Raw genomic sequence first — 26,476 nt, forward strand, 5'->3', positions numbered from 1 at the left:
TTTTTCGTGACATTCAAACAATGTGACAACGGACACTGACAGTTCAGTGGTGTGAATCTTAAACGGTTATATCTCAATATTTGTGTCCGTTTACCCCTTTACTCCTATCCACAGGTTGTTTTTTTTTTTTTGTAACTATTTATTAATTATTGTGTATGATTATTGACTATTAAATGTTGCATGTTGTGTCTGAATGTGCCTGACCAAAAATTAATTTCCCTCGCGGGAAATAGCATTCACATATTTAAAGTAAAACATCTTCCAGTAAGTCATCTCAAGCCTTTATCATTCTACCTACTTTTCTCTCACAACAAGAGGCTTGTACAGTATATTTTAAGAGAGATGCCGAAATCTACATACAGACAGCACAGGCTGCACAATAACCACACTCAAAAAGGGGATTAAAGCTGTTGTGAAGTTCCATGACACTTCATGGTGATACATTAGCCTATATTTGCATATTTGTATTGGTTACCGAGCATTTCCCCCAACACAGTACTTTCCTTTTTATTTGTTAAACCTTTAATTCACCTCACCTACTTATATGCTGGGTTGTTGTAGTGTGGACTGTCAAATAAGCAAAGAAATGTCTAGAAAAAATATTTACTGAAAAACCTAATCCATTTCCTTACTTTTTCTCTATTCTCTCTTTTCCAGAAATCCAAGTGTGGCCACTAAGCACTCTTTACTACCATTTTATGTATCTCTTTAACAGAAATATGACTATAATCTGCTCACCATCTTTTTCTCATTTCCTCCCCCCTTTTCTCTCCCGTGACTGCAAACCAAAGATAACCTCTAATAAACTAGTCATTTATATTTTCCTGGATCTCTCTCTCTCTCTCTCTCTCTCTCTCCCACTATATTTTCTTCCACTCCCTCAGCAAGCAGAGGATTATTCCTTGTAGATTAACAGCCTGACTTTGTCTTCCTGGTCTCTACCCTTTTTTCCCTCTTTGCTCCTCTCATCTCTCTTTTATAGCTATTCCTCTGCGTTAATTTCACCTATATCGCTACTTCTTATTATTCTTCTCTCTCTTTTTCTGTCTGCCCTCGCCATCAGGGAACAGTAGATTACCCCCAGTGAACTACAGTAGTGGTGTGATTAGCAGCAGTAGTTAAGATGACAGAGCAATCATCTGAACCTATATGGCTGCAGAGAAAAAGGACACTTGGTATTACACAAGCGGCTTTGATCACAGGAATAAATGCCAGCCTCTACTGTTCCAGTGTGTGTGTGTGTGTGTGTGTGTGTGTGTGTGTGTGTGTGTGTGTGTGTGTGTGTGTGTGTGTGTGTGTGTGTGTGTGTGTGTGTGTGTGTGTGTGTGTGTGCCCAATGCATGCATGCATTTGTGCATTCGTATACCTACTAAAACCTACTCCAACATAGGCTACACTATCAAAACCTACTGTTTTATAACTGTTACAAAAAATACATTTGTTACTTACAATTTATTTAGGGCATTTATCCACCACCACTTCACTTCAGCTCCTGTTTTTATTTCCTCTGTTGTTTCTAAGTGCTAATGCCACTCAAGTGCCAACCAAAGCAGCCTTAATCAATTCACTGTCGTCAGCGGCAATGACGCCTTTCAACTCTCTCCCTTTTAAATGAGATTTGCAATAGAAAAGAGGCACCAGCCAGCTGTATTCAGTGGCAGGAGGCTCCTTCAGCCCTCTCGAGTCGCCTGTCTGTGATGTGTGTGCATGTGCGCGTGCATGCCTGTTTGTGTTTATGTACACTATCTCCAGTGTTAGATGCAGCAGATGCTTCAGCAGAGAGGAGCCACACATCAGCCTTGATATTCTTTCATTAGCATATCAGCATCCCCTCTTTTTCTGCCTCCCTCCCTCCCTACTTTACTCACGCTGTCAGAAATTGATGATCTGCAATTACACAGCATGTGTCAGTGCAACTAAACATCATTTAATAGCTCCAAGCTGACAGTACATGACTGAGCAAGCGGAGAAGCCCCACTGTCACAATAAAAGTACCATGTTTTCTAGCATGTCCTTGTACACAAGCCAAATGTGCTGTCATGTGGAAAAAAAAGTGCATATTAAATATTCCACACCTATCTTGTACATGCTATGCATACATGCATGTATAGGAATGTCACATTGATCACATGAGCAATATTTAAAGTGTGGTGACCATAGGGATTCATAAACTTACTATTGAGTTACTACTCTAGTGGGCTATTACCATTAGTAGCATTGTAGTTCATATAGTAGGCTACAGAGGATGTAAGGCATGCTAATGCCACAGTCGAGATATAAATATTTAAGGTATATTATCATTGTTTTTCCTTAGGCACAATAGTTCATGAACCATGAAGTCACTTTTACTGCGTTAAAAAAGAAACCCGAATGTTTAAACTATTCAAGATGGCAAGCCGCACAATGCTCATGACAGTCCCTTAACTCCAGCTTTATGGACTTGTATATTGTTTGTTACACTCATGCTGGCGAACGTTAAGTTTATAGTAAACTTATCTCCTGATACAGTATCACTATAATATTCAAATCCCACGAGAAATTAACAATAACCTTACTAACTTTAAATGACACATTTGTATTAACGTTACAGACGCAGACTAGGTTACTTTAGTAATTACAGTAGCTTCATGCAGTTAATATTACTTACGAAATGCGACTTCAGGGGATGCTGAGGCTTTATCGAACAAAATCCCTTAATTTTGTTTGCGGGAGACACTTGAAGACAAAGTGAGCACACAAACATACAGACACACACATACATGCCCCTCACACACATAAAACACGTTCACACATGCTAGGTGCTCTGAACTGTAGAGTTGTCCCTACTCTATAGGCTACTATGCGCTGTAGTGAAGCGCGAGCTTCAACTATCACCTGCCATGTGATAGGCACGATGCCTTCAGGAGCGCCTCGTAATATCTACTTTGCTCAAGTGCCTGGCAGTTTTATATTGGACCTTTTTGTTATAGCCTAATAAAAAATCGGGATATGATGCGCAATAAGTAGCCTATATCGGTGAATGAATACAATGCAATGCAAGTAGGTCAATTCCGTAACTATTACTTTTATGCAAACCCAAATACTTGCAAAAGTGTCTAGGCTTAATTAAGGCTACTGTTCTAACAAACAGCAAAGTTGATACTTTACACATAATGACAATCAATATTCAAATGCCACACTGAAATATACATTACATAGCCTACTTGTGCTATTATTATTCGTAATATGATATTGATATTCTGACCAATTTATTTACAAATTTGTTGCTACATTAACGGTACCACAATATATAAAAAGTAAAATAAATCCGATAGTACCTGTAGGCAGCACAATAACAGTAGAAGATAATACGAATAATTTGCTGGATAATTTGACATTTAGGGACATTAAACTCCATACCCCTCCAATACGTTCTTCAGGTTGCCTACCTAACAAACTCACATATTTTCAGGAAATTTAAAAAAAATACTACAGAAATGACACAGACAACTAGGCTAGGCCTGTATCCCCTCAATAATATATGTTGATACGCGATTATTAACTCTAATGGAACAGACACTACGAGTCTCTACTGAAGATGATAATACTAATTAGGTTTTTTTTCCAGTATCTTTAAGAGGTTTAGACAACAATTTGTAAACATATCTGTCACAAATAATAATAGAGCAAATATACAGCCTCAACAGCCAACACCAACCAAACAACATGGGACATAAAACTGTATGAATTTAACTTTTACATCCTATGATGTTTTAATATGACTCAACACTGTCATCTAGTGGCACAATGTATGTTTGCAATACACAGCACTAAAATAACAATACCATCTCTTTTGACATGTAGATGCATAGCATTTGTTTCTGGTGTAACTGATTTGTATATGTCTGGCTAGAATGTTTTATGTAAAAAAAAAAAGACAGCAGAGAAAAACCGACTGAACTATAATTTGCACATTCCATCCAAAATATCATTAAATATATAGTTGCCATTTTTGTCTTATATGAGTAAGTATACTTTGTATTACATAAGTTATAGAACTTATAACATCACTACCCTACATTGTATGTGGGTTTTAGCAACTTACACTGTTTCACTTCCACAATGATACCAGTCAGTGTGTGGAGAGAAAAGTTACAGGTCAGATGGACAGGTAATACAGGTAAACAATACCAAGAAAATACAGCAGATGTATATCAATGTATACAAGTAAATGTATATGTTTTTAAACCTTATTAATCCACCTTACTTTGGTTTAACCTGTAAACTACAAATAAGGTGACTGTTAACTTATTCCAAGCCTGAAAAATTACAGAAGCCTGCGTTTAATGTTGTATAAGCCAATTATACTGTGTAATATGGAGACAAAAGACAGCAAACAACATCAATATAAGCATTTGCAGTTGTGGGATGATGACATGGAAAAAACACACACTGTAAAGGGCAACTAGTTAAAATAACAATAATATAGGATGATACCTAAACTTTGCGCAGTGGAGATAGTGTAACAACATCAATAACCAATGTCATTAATAACCAGTCTGTGTTCCGAATCAGACCCAGCCACACAAATGACACACTTAAACATACAGTTGCAGAAATTGCAGCATTCATAGTTTCAACATAAATTATGTTATGTTATAGCTTTATTGTTAGAAAATATAGAAAAAGCATACAACACAATAAAAGGAAGACTACACACACACACACACACACACACACACACACAACACACACACACACACACACACACACACACACACACACACACACAAACAGCTATACCAGTGTTCCCACTTAGGTGAATGGATCGCACAGCACAGACAGTTGTATGATGATGGAATATTTAAAAATGAAAAAATAATAACATAAATATACAATATAAAATAATAACCAATGTGTCAAAATACAGTACGAGGGTACAAGGAAAGCGCGCTTGTACGCCTATCACTCGCTACCACCACATGACTCGTAATGCAAATACACAGATACACACAAGTAAAAAAAAACTAAAAAAACCAACATAAAAGTAACCTCCGCATTCCGTTCTACAATGGCTGTCATTGGTCAACTAGCACGCTCATCATAGTTCCCCAGCCTGAACTTTTGTCTGATTGGCTAGAGAGGCACCTACGGCGGTAGCACCAACGCCATTGGTTAAAAAACTAGGTTAGTGGTCCGACAGGCATGACGGTGAAGAGAAACTGGGTCACCGATCGAAAATCGTTTATGTCACAGTTCTGTGGGTTGCTATTACATATTACCAGTGGCTTTCAATGGATAGGCCAATCTCATTGGATCTACTGTAAGTATAAAATGAAAACAAGCCTACAGGTTATCGAAATTGCATCTCGGTGACGTTGCTGGGTTTTAATCCATGATGGATGTGTCGATGTTTTCACAGCGTTATGGTCATGTCAGTGTGGTTTTCTAGAGCAGGAGGAGGGACTTTAGCTCGCTGGCCATGTCTTGACAGTTCCTTAGCTAGTAGCAGTAATGCTAAGATTGGTCAACCAACGGGAATAAATGCTGTTATGGATAACAGGTGGGGAAACCGCTCCAAATATGACAGACTATCTTTAACCGTTGTCAGCAATTACCGAGACTCGAAGGAAGCTCGTGCATAGGTAGGTGCTTGTTAAATGTTAACTAAACTTGACCTACATGCGAGCGACTAAGTGAACAATGCTATCCAATGCTATCACGCTAGCAATGTAAACAGGCCTTGGTGGGTATCTGGCACACGGTTTCCTCAGCAGCATCCATCCTGCTGCGATAACATCTATGTCATCATCGCGAATACAGTACGTGTGATTTCAACCCATAAAGAGAACGTAGGTTGTTTTCGAAACAGCAGGCACATGTTTGTTTATAAATTATATTGACACAGTGTTGGCATTGGCAGTGGAAGTGTGGCGACCGCTCGGTTTCGCTGTCGCCGCAGTGTTGCCAAACGAAGATCATGATATTGGGCTTTGGGATTTGGTTACATTGTGCACCATTGTGCCATTTGTTGTGTGATCTGCAGCAGGGCATCCCAAACTTGGGCTCAGGGAGAACCATTAGGATGGTTCCAGGAGGTCTCCAACAGGATGAGGAATAGTTACATATCGCTGTTATTTCATTTTCTGAGTCATACTAATCAGCACGTATCCTCACAAGGGGGTCCGTGTTCTGTTGTGGATTCGTTGGGATCCTTGATGTGAAAATACTGGTGAAAATGTTGATTCAGTCAACATTTTTATGTTTATGTTGATATATTTTAGTTGCCTTTTATGGGTTGTTAAAGGTGCAACTTGTGTTTTGCAACCAACTTGTGCAATATTCGTTCTCAAAATCTGCATCAACAACAGTGTTATTAGTAGTTCATAATCTACCTTTTCGTGACCGTAAAGACATCCAGTGTGAACTTCAGACTTGGACTGACAAGTGTTATTGTTGCTCATGGAGAGTAAGCAACCTACACTAGTTCTTATCTGTATTGATTGATGTTGCCATGAAGGCATTTTGATAACAGAAGTTTGTTGTGATGATTTAGCAGGGCCCCGCTTAACCACCCTGTTGATCATGAAGACGAAACGACAAAAGAGTTAATTTCTGCAAAGAAACTGAGTGTTCTTGAAAGTAAAAAAAAAAAAATTAATTCGATTAAAACAAATAAGGGGATATGTGAGGGAAAGGGATGTTGTAGCAGTAGTTGGTATCCTGCTATGGTGCATCTAAGAGTTTTGGTGATGATCTGGCTACAGCCTGATGTTGGACTACCCTAGAGCCTGGGTGATTTTTGTTATCATAACTAAAAGTATATGCTTATTCCCTTTCCCTCACCTGACTCCTGAAACTTTTGCCTCTGTACCTCAGCCCTTCCCAATGTTTATTTTAATTTCAGAACATGCACTGCATGGGTACGAAATGTAGGCTAATGTCTCCACATTCTTGATCGGCAGAAATTATTTTTGCTTATTTGGGATCAGACTGGCCAGCGTATTTGAAAAAGTTAAGCAAACTTTGTTGTCTTTTTGACCTTTTTCCCCTGAGTGAAACGAGGCTAACCGCAATCTCAACCAGCACAAGCGCATGTGTCACTTGAAGTGCCCTCCGTCCCTCTCCCCCCTCTGTCTTACCCTGAAAATTCACTTCAAAACGCATCGACAAAGCAAACACAAGATTTTTGTGGAACTTCAATGGGGAATAAAGACTAACAAGACCGATAACAACATTGAACACTACACAAACAGTAATTTATTATTTTCATTTAAGGCGATTAATTTTTCATAGTGACACAGGAGGTGCCGGATCCAATAAAAAAGGTTATGGATCCAGCGTCGGAGGTGCCGGAACATGTTCCGGCGTGTTCCAGCTCAAATTACTGGTTACTTGGCTGTGTGTGTGCTGTCATGATGTGTAAGCACATGAAATATAGTTGGTTTTGTGTAGGTGTTGGTTGGCTGTCATGTGTTTTGCACCCCGACCTGTTGTCCCCATATTCCGCTGGGGTGCACACCGAGCCTGTATGATGATGCGAATATTTGTAAAGCGGATTTGCATTGTGCTTAAGAAATCATGATTTTTTTTTGTTTTGGTGATAACTCTCTCCATGCTGTTTGCTCGTTAAATAGTTATTGCACAAATCCTTATTTACAGTATGGAAAAAAAAATACAATTTTAGTCCTGTAGAGTGAAGGGGGCGGGGCAGCAATGTGATGGCTCTGGTGTAGAAGCTGTAATAATATGGTATATTTGTTAAGGTCATAGTAATTGTGCATTGTAAATTTTTTTACATTTTCGCAGTGGGTACGTACGTATAGATATGGACCCTACACCGTAGCCTGACGTTCACCTCTCAATCATTTCCGGGTTTTCATTTTTTTGTATTACGTCTCGCACACGCGCAGAACGTACGCTTAAGACGGCGTCGCTTCGGTGTGTTCCGAGGCACTTTTTGGACCTCGGGGAGCTGACTGATCAGTCCGACTGCCTTCTCTGCTGACAGCCGTCGGGTTGGTGTGTCAGGGGCTTAAAAGAGATATGCTAGAACGACGCAGACACCAGCACACAAGTACAGTATAAACCTCAGGCCACTTACGTAGGCAACATCGAAAGCTCTGCGTAGAGCCCATGCAGAAGCATAAATCCCCCTTGAATCTTTTTTGTACATTTTAAGTGAAAGGCCAAACAGAAGAAAACCAAGAGTAACAAAATACATATGCAAGTGGGAAGAGTTGATGGAAATCTTGAGTACGTACCTGTAACTTTGGGCAGTTTCAGTGACCTGGTCAGCCTCATTCTCTCATTTTAAAGGCCCGGTCACAGCTGCTCCAAATTGTTAACTTGTCCGCTGACACACCAGTGCTGCTCAGGTAGGCGCCATAGCCCGGGCTTTAGACTTACGTCAGAGCTCGAGCTTAGTGACGTCCCACCGTCCCAGGGCCGGAAAGAATGGAATTGGGGAAGATGAAAACATTTTTTTTTTTAAAAAGCCCACCTAACTTAATGAACGGCATTAAAAATAAAACCGACCGCACATTTTGTGTAGCACACAGTTCCCCCCCACAGAGCCCCGAAGAGATGCTACTTTCAAATCTTGCTAGCTTTTTAACATTACCAACACTGCCTTTTACTATGAAGAGTAAAAACTCTGCACAGCAAATCAAGTCAGGTTGAGAATTTACTTGTGGTGGTGGGTGGCACAGGATTTGACGGCTCGGCGCATGATTGCTGGGTTCAGTAAAAACTAGTCAAACGAAGGTTTATGAACTATTTATTGAAAACAATGACTAGGCTACATAACATTAACAGATAATTTCGGAATAAATAACTATTTACATATATATCAGACTAAAAGATCATGAAGTGTAGCCATGATGTGCTTTGTCAAGTGAATCTGGTTGGTTTGTCAAATGTAGCAGATAAAATACCTGATTACTAGGGGTGGGCGATATGGACAAAAAATAATATCTCGATATTGTTGGCGATTTTGACGATAACGATAATTAGACGATATCCTTTTAAAAATGTGTTTTCAAAAGTCAGAGTTACTTAATCACTGATGATAATAATGGGCACAATGTTGAATGAAAACTGTTCTTATTTATTTTCTTTAAAATGTAAGTATTCAAGTAAAAACAGTTCAAAGACATACAAAATACTAATACTATACCAATACTAATTGAACTAGTGTAGGAACATTGAACTCTGAGTACACATTCAGTTGGACACCTCTGCTGTAATGTAAATTGTGCAACATACAAGCAAGATGAAATCATAAAAATAAACAAAGGGCTCTGTTCTGTAACATATTGCACACAACCATGTCCTTATTGGAAGCAGTCCTGGAGATGCAGACTGGTCTCACTGAATTCCGTAAAATGGGCACGGACTGGTAACAGTTCATTCCGCGGTGGTGGTACGGAATGTGTGAAAATTCCGTGTGGCCACCACGGAAAACAATGCCAATGTAAAGTCAATGAGAAGATGACGTAGCACGGTAGTGAGCAGTATGTAACGCCGGAATTCCGCGTCAGGAGGTTGGTTGGGGTGGTGGATGGGTAAAACACAGGACTTTCACCCAGGAGACTGGAGTTCGCGTCCCGTGTGGTTTATTTGTCAGTTTTTTGGGTGTTTTTGTTTTTTTTTTATAAGCATGTCCCGCGTGTGTCACAGAACCGTAAGTCCACCCACGACCTTTTCCTGAACCCAACCGCTCCGTTCTTCTTGCGTGTCACGTAAGCCCATGTTTCTTTTTCGGCAATCCGTGTTCATTTCACGGAATTCTTCCGTGAGCCCATCACGGAATTTGACGATCCGTTGGAGATCCGTGTTCATTTAACGGAATTATTCCATGGCAGTTTAACGGATTTTGTTGCAATTCCGTGAAACTGCCACGGATTTAGAGTTAAGGGCCCGTGTTCATTTTACGGAATTCTGTGAGATCAGGTTGGGAGATGAGATAGGGCAGTGTCAGGCCAGGTTCTGATAGTCCTTCTACTTGGCTGTATAGTCCTTCTGACCGGGGATTTATGCTGGGATCAGGAATAGTTGGATGTGACCTGACTGGCCCATGTGAGGGAGAGGTGCAGTTCTGTATGCTTTCTTGATGTTTGAGTATACATGGTCTAGTGTGTTCTTCCCTCTAGTAGCACAATCTACATGCTGGAAAAAAGCTGGGGAGTACAGACTTTAAGGACGCCTTGTTTAAGTCCCCTGCTACAATATTTATCCCCCCCCCACGCTGCAGTTTGTTCACTATGGTTAGCAATGAGCCAAACTTGTGCTAACGTTAGCATCAGGGGCTATGTGGACGGCAGTGTGCTGTTTTCGTGGTAAATAAAATGGCCTGTATATTACCGACAGGGCTTCCAGGTCAGGTGAGCAGTGCTGGGCAACGATCCTGCTGTAGGTACGCCATTCATTATGCATTAAGCTAGCTCGGCGTGCTAGATGTCCGACAACAGACGGAGCGCCCGGTCTAGCCATCTCCTCCGGGATGTTATGAGCCACCTGGAAGGCTCTCGTAACGGCTGCGTTGTATCGTAGTCCTATATTGATTAGTTCAGTGCGGTTGTACTTGTATAAATATACACCGACAGGAGAGCTAGTAGCTGCTGCACAATATGCAAAATGTCATCTTTGTTGACATTAGTGAATGTGTAGCATTCCAATGTGTGTTTTGAAGTGTTTTTCTCTAAGTAATTTAAATACTCAATAATGTCAATTTGCACATCGTTAACACAAAAATGACAATATTATCGTATATGATATATATTGCCCACCCCTACTGATTACCCGGAGCCCAAATAGGTTATTATATGTAACTTTACCTTAATACTATGATCCATATCGAAAGTTACGTTATTAAAAATCTCAACACTGTCTCCTCATAATTCCTGTTAAATCATATAAGACTAAGGCTATCTAAAGTTAAAACATGTTTTTGTCAGATCATTGTTTGTTTTTTAAAGTGTTTTAATCCGTGTTTTGGGGATCGTAATAAACACACTGTTTTGTAGGCTACTATACTGTACATGTCCTTGTTACATGAGTTCCGTGTTTTCTGTCATATCTACAGTGTTATAATGTTGGATTTTCATGTTAAACGTGGCCTTCAAATAATGAGGTAAACGTATTTTAGACAAATCCCTGTGAGCTAAAACGTTCAGATTTCCAACCATTCTGAACACTGCGGTTTCAACAGTTTTTTCTACTCTCGGCTAAGTGTTATGCAACTCTAAGCCGGCCTTCTATGATTGGTCATCTGCTCCAAGTAGGCAGGACTGGAGTTTTATTTTTTATTTTTTAAACCACTGCAGTGTTAACGCTTTAACTTTGTGCCAATCTGAAAGCCACATTCTTGTTCATGATGAATCAGTCCCTCCTGGATTTCGCAGACTTTTATTTGAGATTGTTGAGGCCCAAAATGCCTGATTTTGTTGTGGGAGACGGTGAAAATTGCAAAAAGAAGTGGTGATTTTCTTTTTGGTATTCTTCTTTAAAAACAAAAGCAGCAGCTTTCAGCGACTTTAGAGTGAAAAATCATTAGAGCGTACTTTGATGTTAAAATGTATACAAGTTGTCAGGGCATCTGAAATGTTTTGCGCGGTCTTTCACTGTACGTTTTGTTGGTAAATGTGAGATGTTCGAGTCACACATGTCTCGTCTTCATATCAGAAACGAGGAAATGAATTTGGCGACATACGTGTGTTACGTCAACCCGTTCTCAATTCTGCTTGGTCAATGGCTCTCAGCGTCACTAACTGACGCAAAAGTCTGGCACGTGGGACTGCTGTGATTGGTTGAAGTCGCGGGAAACTCCGATTATTGGTCAAATTTGCGGTAAAGTTACGGTGATTGGTCAAAATTAAGAGTCACACTGAATTCACGGAGATTGGTTGAATTTCCGTGAATTGTTGCGATTGCGACATTGCAAATTCCTGGAGGGACTGATGAATCAGGCACAAGTTGAAGGAGCTGATGGGATAACATAACACTGGAATTGTACCTTGTCTGATTGAGGTACAATTCCAGTGGAATGTTATCCCATTAGCTTGTGCCTGATTTATCAAAAAGCAGAATGTGGCTGTAGCTACAATATTGGCTGCATTGTCAGTTTTTATTGCCAGTCACTCTGGGCTTCTTTAAGTGTGTCAGCCAAGTCTGGAGAAGCTTGTTTGCAAGCATTTTCATATTAGCTTCCAGTCTTTGTTCATGAAAAGAACCATCAAGTCGAGTGTCTTGAGCAGGGATTTTAGAGACGGCTTGTCCACTGTGTTGAAAGACACCATCTCTTTGGCAATGAATGTGTGACTGCTTCAGTACTTTTCCTTCCATCTAGCACTGTTGTGTTTGTGTTTTATGCCCTTGTTAAATGGATAGTTGTGATGTAGAAGGCCAGACTGTCCCCCTTTTTGCTCTATGGTCCATCTGTGCAGCAATGGAGGAATGATATTTTCGCAAGTGGGCTTGCAAGTTAGTTTGTATTACCACCTTTTGCCATGATTTCTTTCCTGCAGTGTTTACACATTGTTTACAGCTATTATAAACACAGAAGGTAGAGTGAGCCAAACTAGCATTACTAAATGTGTGTTCACTCTGCCAACATTGATTATGTTCACACCACTGCCACTTTGGGCTGCGTTTGTTATTATTTCTGCCAAAGTTATGTAAAAGTAATAGTTAATTGATCTCACAACATCACTCCCTTATTCCCAACATTTTGGAATTTTATCAAACTATTTACACTGATATCAATAAAACCTTGTCCCACCTCTTCAAAACTATTTCCATCAATGGTCAGGGTGGTGTTTGTGATTTGGGAGATTGGGCGGCTAAATGGCTGCCTTGATGTTTCATCAATAGGCTTGCTGGCTGCTTCCTGACTATCTGAGTGGGTGTAAAGTGTAGAACAGGGAAACAAAGCTCAATGGCTTGCTGACTCACTGACAAAGTAGAAGTACGTAAGTGGTGGATGGAAATTGAGGCTGGCTGGTTTTGAGACCATAGAGACTGGCTGACCCAGTTTCCACTCCAGCACCAGTTCCTTTCAGTGTTCAATCATGACATAGTGGTTCCCCCCCTCCTCCCCCCACACACCCCTCTAGCCCAGAGCTTTGTCCCAGCCTGGCTCACCAAGCCTGTCGTAACCTAGAACTCCGTATGCTTACTTCAAAAGTGCTTCTTGAGCTTTGCATTTTGTTGTTCCTGTACATTAAACATTTAGATGGCTTTAGATTTTTTCAGAACCTTTTATAGAATTCAGTCACGGTTTTCTTTAAGGTTCAGTCGGACATTATTAAGAATGCAAGATTGTGTACTTGTATTTAAGATTTTCATTTAATTTAATTGATCAGGTAGCCTCTTGTTTGTCTGAATAGCAAATTGGTGCATACATCTAATGCCGATGGTTGCACTACGACTACTCCTACTAGATTGTGTTCTGCAGACACACAATAACACTCCAGAAACAACCTGACACATTTTCACATTTAAATTAGTTAAGATAAGTATGACTCCTACTTGAGTAACCCAAAATTCACACCAGAAGCGAGAATTCAGTGGAGACTAATGGCTACAGAATTGTCAATCTTTCCAATTTATGGATTGATTGTTTGCCCAAACGCCCAGCCTGAACAGTGATTGTCTAATCATAGTTTTACAACCATAACTAGGCACAGCAGCTGTCCAGCTCTTCAATTTTTCAACATGTTGAAGTAGTGTACATGGGCTTAAGGCTGTTCACAATATATTGTTTCAGCATCAACATTGCGATCTGATATAGTCGCAGGACGTGTGATGTCACACATCATGCTGAACTCGAACATTCCTCATTTTCTATGACTAATCCAGTGTTTCCCATTAAATAGCTACAGACTGGGTGAGCCCATCACAGTTTCATAACGGACAGGAAATATTTTTCCACTTCTCGATGGGTGGGGGTCTGCCAAAGGGATTCCACTTGACTCACGGCCGCTCTGTGTGGGAGGTTCCCCTCGTCTCCACAGCTCTATCTCGCTGGGCGCATTTCCACCATGGCGGTGCGCTAGCCATAGGCTGGGACCGACTCTAGTTTCACTTGAAAAAACTCGGGGTGAAGGTGGCTCGCCGTTGATATGTGTTGGTCAGTATGTCTGCTTGAGAATCCCATTTTGCAGCAATAAAATTGAAGTGAGATGAACAAACAGAGAAATGTATATTTTTAGATAAAACTGATGTTGAAATTTTTTTGTTTATAAATTGCAATATAGGGCTGGGCAATTTATCAATATTATATCAATATCGTGATATGAGACTAAATATCGTCTTAGATTTTGGATAGCGTTAATATCGTAATAGGACGATTTAATTTTCTCTCTCCTGGTTTTAAAGGCTGCATTACAGTAAAATTATGGCAGTTTGTGAACTTACCAGACTGTTCTAGCTGTTCTATTATTTACCTTTACCCACATAGTCATTAAATCCACGTTACTGATGATTATATATCAAAAATCTAATTGTAAAAATATTTTGTGAAAGCACCAAATGTCAACCCTACAATATCGCCGCAATATCGATATTGAGGTATTGGGTCAACAATATTGTGATATTTGATTTTCTCCGTATCGCCCAGCCCTATTGCAATATATTGCAGAATATTTCAATATGTTTAAAATCGCAATAATATATCGTATCGTGATGATATCATATCGTGAGGCCTCTGGTGATTCCCACCCCTAATGCACAAGTGAAGTATATATGTATGTGCAAGTGAAGTATATACTGTATGTATGTGCAAGTGAAGTATTACATTTTGGCCAAGGCGGCTTCTCATACATCAGCGTATTTTCAAACTTATGAATGTGGTGGAGCGAGGAAGCTGCAGCAATGCTCTGCCCGGCTGCAATTTACCATTAAACAAACGAATAATTTCCAGTCAGTGCATAACGTCTGTGCGTGATTTTAGCAACACTACCAGTTGAAATTTACGTACTACACAAGTGAGTACATAGTGTACACAGTGCACTCCATATAAGTGTACTCATGGAAGTATCCGAATTGAGACCCACTTTAACTCTGCCATGTCTCATCTCGTCACCCTAAAAAACACGACCTTTCTAGTAAACAAACACAACACGCTCAGTTTATAAACTCCGTCTTTATAAACAAACATAACCATATGTTAATCACGTTGCCATATTGCTTATTGCTTATTGCTAATGCAATACAAGTTGATTTTAGCATAGCTTGCTGTTGGCATTGCTTGCTGTTGCCAGAATGTGTCATAATATTTTTATATATTGTGAAAGATTAGATTTGCACTTGACTTACTTTTATCTTCGTCTCTCTCCAGGGGTAGACGGGTTTCACCAGCTGCTTAAGGCTCAGGATCATATCGGGGCAGACTGACCACATCAAACCGGATGAAACTAGGTCGGGCTGAATCAAACCAGACAGACCAGAGCAGAACGGAGCAGACCAGACTGATCGAGACTATACCCAGCCCGTCCACGAGGCCCGTTACAGTTTCCTATCCAGGTAACTGAAGCACCTCTGTTCTGTGTGCATGCTGCTCCCACTCATATTTCCGAGAGGATGAATTTGAACCAAGCCTACTGATCTTATGCATCAGTCTGACTCATGTGAGAACTGCCAGGAAGTTGAATGCATAAACAGAAAATACAGAGGTTTTTGGTACCTTTTCATCCTACTGTCTACTCCCACTTTAAGGGCCTAAGGGCCTTTTTATACCTAAAAGGGGCTTTATCTGCAAGTTTGGGAACCACTGGGTTGCACCATGGCAAACTTGTCACTAATTAGCAAGGTTATTATAGTTTTGCATTTTTCATTAGTTTTTATTTTTATTTTGTTTTGACTTTTTGTTTTCAAATTCAGTTTAGTTTTAATTAGTTTTTAAAGCGGGTTTGCTAGTTTCATTTAAATTTTTTGAAAATGCTTAGTTTTAGTTTAGTTTTTATTAGTTTTAGAATTAGTTTTAGTCTTTTTTTGTAATATGGGTTATTTGTTATTTGGGGGCAAGATTTAAAAAGGTCAGAAAAAAATATTGTGTGATAATAACTCAACAAAAACATCATAATTTTAGAAATATGTATTCACAATGTATTCAACAATAACACCAGTACATAAAATGTATTTGATGAGCACAAATATGTAAACCGTCTACGCAAAATGCCGCAGTAAGTGCTAAATGTGTAAGTGATGTGTTCCAAGAAAAAACCTAAATAGCCAATGGACTAAAGAAGACATACGTCAACAGGTGTTTTGAACTTAGGTTCAAGTAAAGTGGTGAACTTTTTAAAGTCAATCGAATCACACAGTTGTGTAGCTAGACATCCGAGTATCATATTAACCCATGCTTCCTCACGCTTTTAGTGTTCATGCGTATTTACTAACCAGCAGCTATCGGGTCGCCAGTGAAAGCACGCCTGTAGTGTTCTCTGTCCTGTGGTTGTCTCTGTCATGCTGCCTGGTCCTGTACCCATACATCCATGCTCTGTACCGGGGTTAGCTTCTGTTTCGGGGGAAGGGGGTTTTGCGTTCTCCTTGCCCTGTCACTGCTTTTTAAGGTAAGCTAGGTTGGCCTCCTTGTGTGCGCTTCTCAAATATACTTTCAAATTCGTAGGATTTTTCCCTTTTAATAAATTGTCCACATATTTTATCACCTTCCACTGCAAGGCACTTGCTTTTATCTGACACAGTCATAATCAAATAGGGCTCTGCCGCTTTCTTCGGACTTTCGGTACCGCCATGATGACAGGCGAGGGGTGTTGTGTTCAATTTGACGTGGAATGTAGGAATTTCTGGGTTCCCAGTCGGAAACTATATGTCTGCGGCATAGACTGAATAAAACAGGTCTATGGTCGGAAATGTCAACTCTGAGAGATATAACGTTATTTGCTCTGTGAAAGACCATAACAAAGACGAAAACTAAGGACATTTACTCCATTAGTTAGTTTTGCAAACAGACATTACAGTTTTAGTTTAGTTATCGTTTTTTGTAATGCCTCGTTTTTATTTTTATTTCAGTTAACGACAATGTTTTTTCCCACCTAGTTTTCGTTATTTGGTTCGTTGTCGTTAACGATTATAACCTTGCCAATTAGGGGATGTGCTAGAAACAATTTCAGCTCTGAAGGACTTGCTGGTGATTTATTTAGATTTCTTTAATGAATGTGAAATATCTCAAAATTTAGATTTTTTTGTAATAAACCATGCCCACTTAAATAAATTATTAGCAAACTTTTATCGGCTGAGACACAACCCTAGGTTGTGCACAGCAAATCCGAGATATCAACTTTTTGCATTTGTGGCTCACCCTTGCAATGCGCTTGTAAATGTAGGCTTAGGTAAGACTCTTGAACATGTGTTTTGAATTTTAGGTTGATGCCTCAAAGCGTTCATGAGATATGGCAAATTCTCTAAAAAAATTATTTTTACAATCCACACATCCACTTTGATAAGATCTGCAAAGTCCGTAGATTATTTTGACACTGTTTTTGGGACGATAGGCCCAGCGGTCTTATACTAGTAAAATTTTACATAATTGAGAAAAAGTCGCAGAATTATTTTTGGTTTTTTTTAGAGCAAAAGACCATTAAAGCAAACATACTGAAAAATAGCGAGATTAAACTGATGAAAGAATTCAGACTTTAAGCCATACAGTCTGGTAAGTTCACGAAATGACATAATTTTACTGTAATGCAGTTTGTAAAACCAGGAAAGACAACACTTGTGTCATATTACAATATCCAAAATCTAAGACAATATCTAGTCTCATATCACAATATCGTTATAATATTGATATATTGCCCAGCCCTACTCCTAAGGTTGTTAATCTTCTTAACATTAGGTCAGATTCAGTTGAGAAAATACCACAAGTTAATTTAAATACTTTTCTGGGTTGAAATAAGGGAATGGGAACACATATGACACATCACTATGACTTGTGTCTGTCATGTAACTGATATAGTATGACCTAAATCTCCTTGGAAAATATTAACTGTGACATGCTGTACTGAGACAATAGTGGTTTCCTGTTCATTCTGCCTCCACATTTGACCTAGATTCCATGATGTTTGCTGCATTTTTCGAGGTCACTAAAGCTGTGTGTCTGTGTTTTCTTACAGTGTTTTGATTTTGAAGTTTTTGCTCAGTTAACGCCTTTCCTGCTGGGACTGACGGTTAATTGTAAACATGATGTTGTTGTGTGTTCACAGTTGTGGGCTCCAGAGTGGATGGAAGGAGATGATTTTAACACAGAGGCTGTGATGAACATCTGTGGTGAGTGTGACTTCTTATTCTGCCATTAAACTCTCCCTGTTACAACAGCAAATGAGTTTGACCCATCCCACGAAATATGCATGTCTGAAACTCGCTTAACTGCGGATATTTTCCACAGAGGCAGCTTTGATCTTGTCTTTTAACTTTAATGGGGATTTCTTGTTATAGATAACATGGCTAACCCATCATGTTATTATTAATTAGTTACATATTTGAACATGCACCTATTACAATCAACAGCCCCACATGATAAATACTGGAGTGCTTATTAATCTAGATCACTTATGCGTGCCATATTTAACCCTCCTGTTGTCCTCGGGTCACATTTGACCCATTTTCAAAAAGCTCAATATCAGAAATATAGGTTTCTTTCAACCAAATTGTCAAAAAAATAACAGGGATGGTTCTGTGCAATGCTTTTTACAAGTAAAACAAATGATCAGTACACTACTTTCTTTTAAAGATTATTTTTTGGGGCATTTTAGGCCTTTAATTCCACAGGACAGATGAAGACATGAAAGGGGAGAGAAAAGGGGAATGACATGCAGCAAAGGGCCATAGGTCGGAGTCGAACCCGCGGCCGCTGCGTAAACCTCTTTATATGTGCACCTTCTCTACCAACTGAGCTAACCCGGCCATTATCAGTTAACTACTTTCATTGAATATGTGTGTTTTACTCAATTTTATAACATTTGAAGAAACTAATTGATAAAATAACGTGAAAAAGCTTCAGAAATGTCAATAACAACAACAAAAATGTCAAAAGCGCAGAAAGAAATCAACAAAGACATCGGAAAAAGTGACAAAGAACTTTGGGAAAAGTGACACAAAACGACGTAAAACAAACAACAAGAAAACAAGAAAAGCGCAGAAAAAAAAATCGACAAAGACTTAAAAAAGTGACAAACACCGGGAAAAGCAACAAAAGGGACTTACGGTTTCAATTTAAAATTTTGACCCAGAAAAACTAAAAGTTGCATGGTCGACGGGAAGACAACACAAGGGTTAAGAGTAACTGTCCTTTCTATGTTATTTACATTTTCTTCTTCGTGCATGAAATCAAATTTCTAGGAGTTATTATAGATGATAAAATTACTTGGAACTCTCATATTAAATACTTAATCACTAAAATATCAAGAAGCATTGCAGTAATTGCAAAAGTAAAGCATATTTTAAACATCAAAGCTCTGCATACTTTATACTGTTCTCTAATCTTGCCCTATTTACATTATTGTTCTGTGGTATGGGGTAGTACTTATAAAAGCACATTAAAACCAATAGTAATGTTGCAAAAAAGAGCTATCCGACTAATTCATAAAGTTGGGTTTTTGGACCACACAAACTCATTATTTTTAAAATCTAAGATCATGAAGTTTTATGACATTGTTGAGTTCCAATCGATACAGATGCTATATAAAGCAAGGCACAAATTGTTACCAAGCCAAATACAAGGAAGGTTCCAAGAACGTACTGGTGGTTATGAATTACGTGATGATTTAAACTTTAGGACGCAGAAACAGTTAATGGGGTGCATTTGTGGAATAAGTTGGAGATGGAGATGAAACGATGTCCAAATATCAACCTTTTTAAATATAGACACAAACAAAAGATTTTTGAAAAGTATAAAGAAGAAGAAATGATTTGCCATTAGGAGTATTTCTACCATGATCGGATATTGGCCCTTTTTAAATATAGACACAAACAAAAGATTTTTGAAAAGTATAAAGAAGAAGAAATGATTAGCCATTAGGAGCATTTCTACCATGATCAGATATTGGAAGTGTATATAATCCATTTTTGTTCTGTATTGTATTTGTTTTGATTGTTATATTATTTGTTTGATGTTGTTTCGTTGTGTTGTTTTGCACTATGTTTTTTTGTACTATTGTGAAATGAGAAATTTTATTGTATTATTTTGTGGGGGGGGGGCGCTTATAAGCTCTTTTGCTTCTGCCCACTCCCTTTGAGCAGAATGGTTACTGCTCAAATAAACAAATAAACTAAACTAAAATTGCATTTTAATTATACATGGAAACAGTCTGTACTGTGTTTTTATATTTCCTTTATCTGTCGACATAGGAGCCATTTCAACCAAAGTAAAGAAAGCGTTTTTTCTAACAATATCCCACAGATCTATTTAATTTATTTTCACTCCTAAAGGTTTTACCTTATTACAAAACACTTGTAGCCCACCCATTTCTTACCTACTCCATTCCGAAAAGTCGATTAGGCATGGTTAGGCTGAATGAAAGAGATTTTTGTCTTTGCTCTGCAGATGACCTGATGGCAGACCAAAGGATGGACATCTCGTCTACAATGACTGACTTCATGTCCCCGGGGTCCACTGACCTCATCTCCAGCTCCATCAGCACTCCTAGCATGGACTACACCCGCAAGAGGAAGGGCAGCACTACTGATTACCAGTAAGGACACCAGGAAGTAAAGAAAGAAGGAAAGACAAAAATGGATAAAGGAAGGATGGAAAGACATAATGACAAGTAAATGAGAATGAAACAAAGAAAGTGAATTTTAAAGAAAAATATTTTAAAACAAGGCAGCAAATGGCATTAAGGAAAAAAGGCAGGCTGGAAAGAAATAAAGGGGGGAATTAGGAGACCTGGAAAGCAGTGGGGGAAAGAAAGAAAGAAAGAAAGAAAGAAAGAAAGAAAGAAAGAAAGAAAGAAAGAAATGTTGACAATCAGTTGTTTTTTTCCACACTGTAAATAATCACATACTGTATACCTCACAATACCTCGATGACAGAAACTGATTAATGCATTTGTATCTCTTTGCAGAATTGATGGCTTCTCATTTGAGTAAGTTCAAACATGACTCAATGTTAACAGATTTAGCACAAAGTGTAATTTAGAAAGGTCTGAAATAGTAATGACCCACAATTGATTTTGCACCGTGAAATAATTAATACACTGAAAAACTAACCTACTGAACCTAGTAAACCCCTAATTACTTTGGTTACTTAGATGTTCTCTGTTGTTCTTGTTGAAACGTATGCCTCCTGTCTCTCCTCCTTAGTGACATGGACCCAGACAAAGATAAACTGGGAAGGTAAGAGGCCATCATTATCATGGTAATATATTGGGTGCTTTAATTATTAAAGCATTGTTGTATATGCTGTAGTTTTATCATTCCTACCGTTGAAATTATCCAGTTTCACTTTTAAATCATTTAAACCCAGCTTAAAGGGTTGGTTCACCCAAATCATAATAAACACATTTTCTCACTCACTGGTAAGACGTTTTTTTTTTTTTTTTTTTTTTTCTGGAAATACGTCTGAAAAAGTGGGGTCGTCTTATATTTTGGGTCTAGACTTTTTTTTATGTTAATACACCCACAACAACACAAAACAAGTAAAACGCGTGTTGCCCTCCTATCTGAAGCGAGTCACCGTCCCTCACAGCTAGCTAGTGCCAGGGCCTGAAACATGGAGAGACACAGCTATCGTATCGAACAAAGTCTCAGCTGGACTCAAGCCAGCTGATGGTCGCGCTACGAATCAGCTGTTCAAGTTGCAGAGGCTGGTTTTAGAACGAAGATGCGTTAAAGGTGTCTGCCTCAATCTTGTTGATTTAAGAATTATGTATATAAATTAGGAGTTTAAAAATGTCCATTTGCTGTTGCCGTATAAGTTCAGCGTTGTGTGTTAATGGCTTGTTAATTAAGTGAGAATTTGTTTTATGGTTTAAGGGTTTTGGCACAGTAACTTGTAACTTTTATAATTCAGTGGTGCCAACTCAGATTCTCCTTTTTGTGGCACACACACATGATGCAGTCACTGTAGTTGGCCTTTTTGCGATTTAGGAATTCCTGTCATAGTACTGCTCTGCAGTGACCCTATGTTGACAGCTATAGTTTTACTTTTGGACACTGCTTTTGCCTGCTGGTTTCCAACAGCAGGACTTCATGCCTGCAAATAGAGTGAACCATGTAGCCTTACTGTATATAGAAATGATAAATTTTCAGGAACACAGACTTGCTCACAAACAGTAGGCATTTTTAAGACACATTTATGAGGATTTAAAATGTATTAAGAGAATTTGGTGAATCTGACTTCACCAAAGAGCACTCTAGCAACCGAAAACCTTAAAGTTTCTTCTCTCTAAAACATTCCCTTTTTTATTGTTGCCAATTTCCCCTCTCTAATATATCTTTGTTTGTCTTTCCAGTGACCAACAGGGCAGGATTAAGAATGCCAGGTATAAAAACTCCTTTCCGTTCTCTCCCTCATTCCCCCCGCCTTCTAATCTTTCTTGCATGCATTAAATGTCCCTCGGTCTGATTGGGAACAGAGAGTGCTTTGTGTATGTTGATAATGAGAAACTTTATACATTGAAGTGTATAGATCCAAGCATTATGTTCAAGTAAGGGACTGTAAGAGCACACCTAATGGCTAATGACAAGCTCTCTTTGTCTTGCGTGGAAAGTACCACCTTTAGTAGCAGCTAGTGAAGACCGAACAGAAAAGTAGGATAAACCTTCGGATGTGTTCTTACAGTCCTGAAAGATAGACATAACACCAAGGCATTTCATCTTTCGTCTTTAGAGAGCAGTGTGTTCTTAGCGATGATTCATCATCATGGTAGACAAGAGTGCGAGGTGATGGATAATTTGCAGTGCAAGAATGCAGCCCATTGAAGGATAACTTGCCTTATCTTGCATTCCTGTTGCGTGCAGCCTCAGGATTCTGTCTTTTATACAAATCTAAAATGATTTTCTTTTCCTTCTGGATTTATGCCAGACAGATTGGAAAAGAGGAGAACAGTCAGTGTAAGATCACTGTCTGTTAATGTCTGATGCTTCTCCCTCTACAGAGAGGCTCACAGCCAGATCGAGAAGCGTCGCAGGGACAAGATGAACAGCTTCATCGACGAGCTGGCGTCACTGGTGCCAACCTGTAACGCCATGTCCCGCAAACTAGACAAGCTGACGGTCCTGCGCATGGCTGTCCAGCACATGAAGACACTCCGAGGTTAGTAAATCGCTGGAGATGGCTCAATTTATGAGGGGTTTACATAAGCTGTGGTTGGTACTACCTGAAAATAATACTGCCAACATACTATATTCATACTGTATTTATGTACTGTACACAACTGTCAAAAGAGCCACGAGGGAAATGTCTTCGTAAGAATTGCAACAATATTGACAGCTCTTTGGCACAGCTTACTGTGTCTATTCATGAATGGGAAAATAAAGGTGAAAGCCTCACATAGAGATTGGATCAGAGATATAACGGCACGATTAGTCAATTAATTTATTAGTTTGATAAAGACAATATTTTTTTTATTTTTTTATTTGTCTTCTTCAGCTCTAGCAAGGCACACAACCTTGGGCACTGAGGTATTTCTTAAAGAAGTTTGCTACTTGTATAAAAACGTTTTGCCCAGATGATAAGACCCGGCAGGGAGTCAATTTAGGCCTGGCGGGCTTGCAATACACTGGCGGAAGTGGCCTGTGATCACCTTTGAGCAGCAAAGAAGATGAAGGATTGCTTTTTTCAAAAAAGGAATAAAGGAAGTTGGTTACAGGCATAAAAACGGGTCAGGAGTGAAAAAGGTGAGAAGGATATTACCCCTCTAGGGGGGTCCGGGGGCATGCTCCCCTGGAAGAAAATTTTAAATATTCCATATTTTAAAGCATCAATCTGATACATTTTGAGATGCATTTTTTGCCTACCAACAATATAATATTTCAATATGCACTCATTAAAGTTAATTTGACTGGCAAAACAGTTAAAGTCCTTCTGACATTACACAATAATAAAAGTCATAATTTTTAAAGACTAAAATGTTTTGGATCAATTTTTACTTCTTCCAACCATATGTTAAATAAAGAGTCAATGTGGATTTACATATTGCAATAATATCATAATCCTACAATGAATCATTGTGAAAACTAAAATGTAGTACTTTGGCCAGGTCATCATCCAAAAAGCGAATTAGTACATTCAAGATTTTGTCCATGTTGATATTAGCTGCTTTATTTACATTTATTAAAAACGTTGCATTGTTTATCTTTTCATATAGCTAGACGTCTAAACTCTGGGACAAGGCCTTTATGTTTAAATACCTGCCATGCTGAGTCGAAACAGACAGCTTTGTCAAGGCAGTTTGGGCTTCAGATAGCTTTTACAAATCATGTTCCGCTATGAACGTGCACACACGTATTGTTTGTATCACGGGCGGTCAGTAAAGGCGCAGTCGCAGTCTTAACAGTAGCGGTCGTTGCCGGTAACGTACTCGTATGACAGAGTGCACGGACCGAAGCTTTGTGACTAGCATCTAATAGGCTCGTTCGAGACGAGCCAGATCTGCGCAGAATCGATCACCGGCGATCGGCGCCCAATGCATGCCGGTTAGATTTGTGTCCGACTTGATCCGACTTGATCCCGACTTGCTCTGACGTCATGCACACGTGGGCAACGATAATCTCACGAGACCAAAGGCGGTGTGTCTGGAGACGCAGGTAGCGCAGTTGCTTTTCACCAACTGCAAGAGCCAGGCGGACGCAGGCGGACCCAGTGCATGCTGGGAAACGCCGGCCTCTCAGCTGATCGAACAGCTGATTGGTTCAGAATCGACTTAACATGATGACGTTTTATATAAACTTTTTATTGATTTTGAATCGGAGGGATTTTAACTGCTATTTGTCTGATTTAAAGGCTTAATCTGTACAGAACACATGTTGTGTGGCTGATAGTTACGTTTAGAAGTCAGAGAGACTAAATCTGTTCAGATTACGGATCAACTACAGTCTGTTGGTAATTAAAATCAGCAACAGATCACATGTAGATAATTTTGACAGCTACTCTTTCATAATAAAATCAACTGGAGATTGTGTAGGAGCTGATATATGGGTCTGATAACATTTTATTAAATCGGAATCGGACCCGAACGGACCACAGTGTTTATGTCACTTCCTGTTCAGCCTGAAGGCTGCTGGAGTCAGCTGGAAAACTGTCCGACTTGAGAGCGGACTTTTGTCACCGCCCCCGTCTGCTGCCGCCTGCTCTCGTCTACTTTACAGGCGAGGCGCAGTTCATCTCGAACGAGCCTAATGACTAGCAAGCACTGTCTTACCGCTGCTGCCGTCCAAAACATGCGCTGCAGAAGCAAGCACCCGGCTCCCTCAAACGACTTCCCGTCTCCACCCTTTTCTTCTTGTCCTCCATTCATGCCCAGCGCCATTTCTTTTAACTACTTTCTCAACTAAAGCTACAAGTTTGATAAACTTTGCCTACATTTTTTTTAGCCGCGTTACCACGAAGAACACACCGGCACCGCACTCTGATATTTCAGCAAAGACCCGCCCTACTTTGCATCTGATTGGCTAGAACTCGTTTCATTGGTTGGTGGAAGTTCGATGATTGGTTAAATCCATAGACAGTATGGTTAAATCCAGCGCATTAAAACAAATCCCATGTGGACTTTTTAATTTATTTATTTTTCTAAAATAGTCATACGCCAGAAATCGGGCACCAGGCCCGAGTACTTACACCCCCCCTCTCCCCCCTTAAACATTTTCTCATTGAATCTACACGATTCACGTAGGTCACCTATTTTGGTTTCAAAACGGCGAATTTCGCCGAAAGGTGAGTGATTTTCATGTCTGTGGTTATAAAAGCCAGAGACTTCAGCAGCTAAGCAAATAACGTGAACGTTAATGTAAACGTGTTACTGATCAACAATCATGTTGACCATCTAAATATATGCAATTTTTTTTTAGTAAAACATGTCTGTTTACTAGAATTTTGGGTTACTTAAAGTAGATGGAGGAATAGCTACTTATAACTTTGACTTAATAAGGCCCACAAACTGTGTGAGCTGTTGCAGTCTGTGCATTTTCAGTCTGAATACCTACAGGTGTGAGTATTCACTGTGTGTTCACTTTTGTTTTGTTCAGGTGCAGCCAACCCCTACACAGAGGCCAACTACAAGCCTTCCTTCCTCTCAGATGATGAACTGAAGCACTTGATATTAAGGGTGAGTGCAGTTCAAATGATTAGGCACAGTGTCAATTAAGTAATCTAGATAAACAGTGTAGTGTAACTGTTTAAAAGTGTAAATTCTTGATTCTCTGCATTGTGTTGTGATGATGGTGGTGAACTAATGGCTGACGGTTAGACTCCCAACGGAACAAACCCTAATGATGATTTATCGCTTACAAGCACTTCGGGATCTGAGGGATACAAGCC

The 26,476-nt window shown here is 39.4% G+C and overlaps 2 protein-coding genes across 17 annotated transcripts in view; one reads left to right on the forward strand and one right to left on the reverse strand.

Annotated features, from left to right (window-relative positions):
• ppfibp2b (PPFIA binding protein 2b) overlaps positions 1-2,849 on the reverse strand; it is a 131,316-nt gene extending 128,467 nt beyond the window's left edge. For 7 of the 14 annotated variants that reach the window (XM_039809423.1, XM_039809422.1, XM_039809419.1 and 4 more), the window contains exon 1: positions 2,648-2,849. The gene's annotated coding sequence lies outside the window, so the exon portion shown is untranslated. The remainder of the gene's footprint in view (positions 1-2,647) is intronic. The other 7 variants (XM_039809430.1, XM_039809428.1, XM_039809427.1 and 4 more) reach the window with 1 other exon arrangement.
• Positions 2,850-5,169: 2,320 nt separating this feature from the next.
• The window catches only part of arntl1a (aryl hydrocarbon receptor nuclear translocator-like 1a), a 46,509-nt gene continuing 25,202 nt past the window's right edge, over positions 5,170-26,476 (forward strand). Inside the window, exons 1-9 of one of the 3 annotated variants that reach the window (XM_039809438.1) lie at positions 5,170-5,302; positions 15,320-15,504; positions 18,204-18,267; positions 20,543-20,690; positions 21,063-21,083; positions 21,301-21,333; positions 22,452-22,481; positions 23,097-23,254; positions 26,185-26,264. In XM_039809438.1, the coding sequence (XP_039665372.1) occupies positions 18,222-18,267; positions 20,543-20,690; positions 21,063-21,083; positions 21,301-21,333; positions 22,452-22,481; positions 23,097-23,254; positions 26,185-26,264 (516 nt within the window). In that variant the 5' untranslated portion in view covers positions 5,170-5,302; positions 15,320-15,504; positions 18,204-18,221. Of the gene's footprint in view, positions 5,303-5,463; positions 5,625-15,319; positions 15,505-18,203; positions 18,268-20,542; positions 20,766-21,062; positions 21,084-21,300; positions 21,334-22,451; positions 22,482-23,096; positions 23,255-26,184; positions 26,265-26,476 lie in introns of those variants that run through there. The other 2 variants (XM_039809439.1, XM_039809440.1) reach the window with 2 other exon arrangements.

The sequence above is a fragment of the Perca fluviatilis genome, chromosome 8 (assembly GCF_010015445.1).
Source record: "Perca fluviatilis chromosome 8, GENO_Pfluv_1.0, whole genome shotgun sequence".
Lineage (NCBI taxonomy): Eukaryota > Metazoa > Chordata > Actinopteri > Perciformes > Percidae > Perca > Perca fluviatilis.